General features: G+C 52.4%; 1 protein-coding gene across 1 annotated transcript in view; it reads right to left on the reverse strand.

The window, feature by feature from the left end:
* Positions 1 to 4,723, reverse strand: part of RGS8 (regulator of G-protein signaling 8) — a 29,213-nt gene extending 24,490 nt beyond the window's left edge. Inside the window, exons 1-2 of the mRNA XM_014943535.1 lie at positions 4,653 to 4,723; positions 2,891 to 3,059 (exon numbers count right to left, since the gene is read on the reverse strand). Of these exons, the coding sequence (XP_014799021.1) occupies positions 2,891 to 2,995 (105 nt within the window). The 5' untranslated portion in view covers positions 2,996 to 3,059; positions 4,653 to 4,723. The remainder of the gene's footprint in view (positions 1 to 2,890; positions 3,060 to 4,652) is intronic.
* Between the last annotated feature and the right edge of the window lie 1,277 nt (positions 4,724 to 6,000).

Below are 6,000 nucleotides of genomic sequence, written 5' to 3' on the forward strand. Positions count from 1 at the left end.
AGCATGGCAGCTATTTAAATTCTCCCCTGTGTCAATGATAGAAGTGTCTCCTGGACACGTTTTTGCAGCTCTCGGGCGTTGCGGTTGCTGCAGCAGAACAGATGCCTCTGCTGCGAGATGGCTCCTGGCCCCAGCTCTCCCAATGCCCTCCCCAATTCCTCCAGGCAGGTAGGACGAAAAACCAAGAGCTAAGCAGCGTGGAAGGCTCTGTGCTGAAAGGGGCAGCGTGCAAGACAGGAATCAAAGGGAAGAATTTCCCCTTTAAAGCCCTTTATTACAATTTCGTAATTGTTCTCTGAGGAAACGTGCTCCCCTGCCCCAGGAGCAGTTGCACGTAGAGAAGCGCGTCGGTGCCTCGGCGTGTGCGCTGGAGAGGATGCTGTTAGTGTGGAGCAGAGAGGCAGAAAGGATTGGAGTTGACACGGAGCTTGCTCTGTGCAGCCTTGGAGTCCTCCCAGCTTGCAGCATCGCTGCTGCTGTCAGTATGGCAGCCTCTGTAAGGCAGTCGGTGTATGTATGGCCAGGAAGCCAAGACAGATCCACCCTGACAGACAGAGCTCCAAAGATCCCCTTCTGCAGATGCTCCGTCCCTTGTACATTTTAATGGAAACCTGATGCTCAACGCAGGCCAGGGAGCGAGGCTTGCTGACAGACGGGGTTAATTTTCTGCAGAGAGATCATTCAAGGTGCTTGCAAGCAGCCTGCGTTCTGCCAGCTGAACACTGCAAACCAGTCATTTATTGAATGCTAGAAATCAGCCCCGAGATCTCAGGGTTGCAGCCACAAATCCATTTATGGTGGGCAAGGTCTATGCTCCTCTGCTCTTATCGCTGCTATTTCAAAGGCTTAGGCTTATAGGGCATCGAGGTCCCACAGCAAGGATTTACTGGGGCTATTAACCACTCCACAAATACACAACGTGGCACTGGGAGGTCATTCCCACCGCAGCAAAACACCTGAGCACGTGCTTAACTTTAAACATACGAGCAGCTGAATGGATGCTTGTGCCATGAAATACAAATTTAACCACATGGGCGAGCTGGGATTTCTCTTTCATCTCTGGAGGCTGCTGCTCTAGCCTTAATTAAAACAAACAAAGTGAGTTAGATGGGCTTGTCCTCTTTCTCCAGCAGATGGTGGCTCTTTCATAAAAACGTCTGCTGCATCCAGCACCAATCTCTCCTCGGGAGACTGGCCTGCAATCACTGCCTGTGTCCTGCCAGTCTGGATGGAGATGCACACCAAGCTCTGCCAAGGCAGCACCAGTCAAGCCCTAAGGACTGGGCAACATCTCCAGAGCCACGGGGAAGGACTCGCAGGGCAAGAATCATAGAATCATCTAGGTTGGAAGGGACCTTCAAGATCATCTAGTCCAACCATCAACCTAACTCTGACAGAAAAACCATCACTAAACCATGTCACTAAGCACTATGTCAATATGTCTTTTAAATACCTCCAAGGATGGTGCCTCCACCACTTCCCCGAGTAGCCCATTCCAATGCTTGATAACCCTTTCAGTGTAAAATTTTTTCCTAATATCCATCCTGAACCTCCCCTAGCAAAACTTGAGGCCTTTTCCTCTTGTCCTATCGCCCATGACTTGGGAGATGAGACCGACCCCCCCCTCTCTACACCCTCCTCTCAGGCAATCCTGAACCTTCCCTAGTGCAACTTGAGGCCATTTCCTCTCAGTGTAAAATTTTTTCCTAATATCCATCCTGAACCTCCCCTAGCAAAACTTGAGGCCTTTTCCTCTTGTCCTATCGCCCATGACTTGGGAGATGAGACCGACCCCCCCCTCTCTACACCCTCCTCTCAGGCAGTTGTAGAGGGCGAGAAGGTCTCCCCTCAGCCTCCTGTTCTCCAGGCTGAACACCCCCAGCTCCCTCAGCCTCTCTCAGAGAAGGGCAGCACAACACGATGGCGAAAGCACAGGCCTGTGAGTGATGTGTCTGCTCCCCAGATGGAGGAATGCGACGGCGTTCCTCTGGGATCAGGTGCAGTGATGGCCCCAGAGAGAAGACACTAGCACCACAGGTCCCTCAGATCTCTCAGCTGCACCAAATTACCAGCTTATTCCCCCCAGCCACCCCCATTCCACAGCGAAGAGACAGCCCTTGCTGCTGCAGGTGTCTCCATGAGTTACCACAGCCCCACCATCAGGAAAACAAGCCCCCACGGGTTATCCCCCGGTTCTTCCCCCAAAGAGTGCACCTCTCCTGCCAGCTGCAAGTTTTCACTCCAGCCTCTGCTCAATGCAGTTCTCTCGCCCCCAACACGTTCTCCTTTCGCTCCAATTAGTCTTGTTTTTAACTAGCTGAGCCCCAGCGGTAGCCACAATGTCACAGATGCCCTGGATGCCAATACACAAAGGAAACGCAATCCACCATTTTAAATTAACAACAATGGCAAAGGGCTGGGGGGGGAGAGGGGGGGAAATGAAAAGACACTGAAGATCTCAGAGCTACAGGCACCGGCACAGACTGATATTTTCTCCCAGCATCAAAGGCCCACTGCTAATCCCATTGAAACGGAGATCGCGCCACAGCCAGTCCTGCTCCTCTATCAGCCCAGCCAGGGCTGGGATGGGGTTAACGTAAGAAATATGCTGCTCCCGTTCCCCTCCTGCTAATTAGAAGCGGTGTCTGTGTCCCTTTGACCATTCCTAAGATGCTACAGGAAGATTAACCCACCAGGAGAAGCTCTGCCATAACACTAATAGGCGTGACATCCGAGCAGAGCCCTTCCCCTCCCACTTGGCTTGCAGAGACATCCTTCCCCACAGAAAACTGGGGCAGGAGCAAGTGAAAATCCCTCCCCCAGGGGACTCCTAACCAAGCAGAGAACCACAGGGCCTTTCATCACCCACCAAGGCCCTCCTAGCTCTTACCTGCCTTGCAGCTGGCAGCGGGGTGGTGGCTGTGTGCCTTGGGGTGCTTGATGGACATGGCTGGTTGGGACCCTGAGGAACAGTGTCTGCAGAATCCCGGTGCATCAGGGAGGGTGAAGGACCAGATCTCTGGAGCAAGCAGCAGCACTGTGCCACTCCAGCCCAGCATCTCGTGAAAAAAAGAACAAGAGATGATGGAAAGGGGAGGGGGGGGGGGGCGGGAAAGGGAGGGGAGGGGGGGAGAGAGGGAAGGGGGAGAAGGGAGAGTGAGAGCGCACGCTCTCGCAGATGCACACACACAGAGCAGGCAGAGGCTCGTATAGGATGGCACTGCCTGACTTGTGCTCATTATTGCCACAAGCTGGCTGCTGCCCATGGAGAACTCACCAGCATCCACTGCTGGCCATGGGCACGGTGGGGAAAAGGGAGCAGGAAGAGATTAGGACCTCATGGACCATTGGAGCAAGGAAAACCACCGCCTGGGCACTGGGGGCTTTGTGTCTTTGTTTGCTTTTACCTGGGAGAGGAAGGGCTGTGCTAGAGGGCAAAAAGAGATTGCAGTGATGGAGAGTTCATCTTTTCCACGATGATTCCTTTCCTCCTTTGAACATAAAAAAACAATCCCCAACCCCAGCCCTCCTCAGCTGTGCCAAGGGATGGTGTAGGGCTAGCCTGACATGAAGATGGCATCGCATCAAGACAGACAGAACGTGGGTTGCACATGCCCAAAGCACCATCATCATTGAAAGCTCATACCCAAGGCACCATCATTGAAAGCTCAGCCTCCCCGTCCCATTCCCGCTGTCCCGGTTGTGCCGACACAGGTCGGCAGGGCTGTTGGAGGGTGTGAGGAGGCACTCCAGCCATAACACGTCCCTGTGGCACGTGGCACAAGAAAGCTGTGCGTGGAGCTGCCTGCAGCCCCTGACACTGTGCTGATCTGCTGGAAAGGGGATTCAGAGATCTAGCCATAATCCTCCCCAAAGGGGCACCAATTCCTCACTCCGCAGATTTTTACAATGTGCTTTTCTACATTTTCTTTTCATCACACCCCATTCCCACCGTCCCGGTTGTGCCGACACAGGTCAGCAGGGCTGTTGGAGGGTGTGGGGAAGCACTCCAGCCATAACACGTCCCTGTGGCACGTGGCACAAGAAAGCTGTGCGTGGAGCTGCCTGCAGCCCCTGACACTGTGCTGATCTGCTGGAAAGGGGATTCAGAGATCTAGCCATAATCCTCCCCAAAGGGGCACCAATTCCTCACTCCGCAGATTTTTACAATGTGCTTTTCTACATTTTCTTTTCATCACATGCTTAGAAGCGCTTGCCCCTTCGGAAGGAAGCGAGAGCTTTGTGCCTGATGTTTTTTTTCAGCTTTTTGAAAGATCCCACACCTTTTTTTTCTCTTCTGCCCTAGGGGCTTAACCGCTCCGAGGGGCTGGGTCTCACCTGGGGTGCCCAGTGTAGTCAGAAGGAGTAAAATAAAAGCAGTCAGATGCTAAAGCTGGATACATCTTTCCCTGAAACCCCCAACTCATCCGTTTACCACAACTCCAAGGTTTCCCACTGGTAATTTCAGAGACACATGGATGCTGAGCCACATGGCTGCATTTCACAATAATTAATAAGTGTGGTGTGCTGAATTACAAGCACAGAAAGTCTCCAAGTCAATACCCTCCACAGCAGTTAACCTGAAAGTACACCACGCTGCCAGGTCCCTCTCTCTAAGTGACTATATTCAATAATGCATCTTCAAGACTCACCTGAGATCACATAGACACGTCTACAGCAGGTCAGGATAGGACCCAGTCTTTTAACTGAGGCAAAATCCAGCACCCCAACCGCCTGCCTCTCCTGCTGGCCTCGGGATGTTGGTGCCCAGCTCCAGGAAACATCTCCCTCATGGGTCACTGCCAGGAGCTGTCAGAATGTATTTTGAGCCACAGCATGCCATCAGCCCTAGAATAGAAAAGGTCTCACTGTGGATGCATAGCTACGGATGGCTTCTCTGACTGTAGCAGCAGATACATTGGCCCAGGGGAGAATCATTTGAGGACCCGCACTCAGGTATCCTTATTTCCCCTGCAACGGGAAGAAGAAGTTGAGATTTGATGCTGTGTCAAGATCCTGTCCGTTCCCACCATGGAAAGACCCCAGCAGCACTGGGGAGCTGGATTCCTTTAGGCTGCTGAAATAGGGAATAATACCGCTGCAAGGGGGGTAATACCACTGCAAGGCATCTGTTTCCCAGTCTGTGTGTCTGTACCACTTATATCACTAATAAAGCCGCCCAGAGTCTCAGTGGATGCAGGTTGGCTTTTTGACACCCCAGGGCTAAGAGATTTCCAAGTGACAACCATTCTCTATAGGGCCGTTTCTAACGCAGATATACTGCAGCGTAATCTCCCAATACATTCACGGGGTGGGGGAAAACCATTTTCAGGGAAAAAATATACCTACACCAGTGTCTTCTCGGGGAATGAGGAGCCATCTCCTCTGTGCCCCAAAGCATGTGGCCAACCTTCCAGTCTCCAGCATCCCATGCAGTCTGACAGGAAGGCAAACCCTCTGGCATCCTCGCAGCCACGCAGCTGGTGTCCTTCTTTCCCCCTTCCAGGGGGAAAAAAGGAGAAGGAAAAAAAAGCATCACTAATAAAGTCGCCCAGAGTCTCCGTGGATGCAAGTTGGCCCAGGGCTAAGAGATTTCCAAGTGACAACCATTCTCTATAGGGCCGTTTCTAACGCAGATATACTGCAGCGTAATCTCCCAATACATTCACGGGGTGGGGGAAAACCATTTTCAGGGAAAAAATATACCTACACCAGTGTCTTCTCGGGGAATGAGGAGCCATCTCCTCTGTGCCCCAAAGCATGTGGCCAACCTTCCAGTCTCCAGCATCCCATGCAGTCTGACAGGAAGGCAAACCCTCTGGCATCCTCGCAGCCACGCAGCTGGTGTCCTTCTTTCCCCCTTCCAGGGGGAAAAAAGGAGAAGGAAAAAAAAGATGATTTGCAATGTGGTGTCCAGGACTTCTCAGAGTCCCACCACTCTCATGGGGACACTGTCAGCAATCACTGTCCACCGTGAAGGCTTCATATGGCCAGGGATGG

This window comes from Calidris pugnax, unplaced genomic scaffold, assembly GCF_001431845.1.
Source record: "Calidris pugnax isolate Ruff unplaced genomic scaffold, ASM143184v1 scaffold63, whole genome shotgun sequence".
Taxonomy (NCBI): domain Eukaryota; kingdom Metazoa; phylum Chordata; class Aves; order Charadriiformes; family Scolopacidae; genus Calidris; species Calidris pugnax.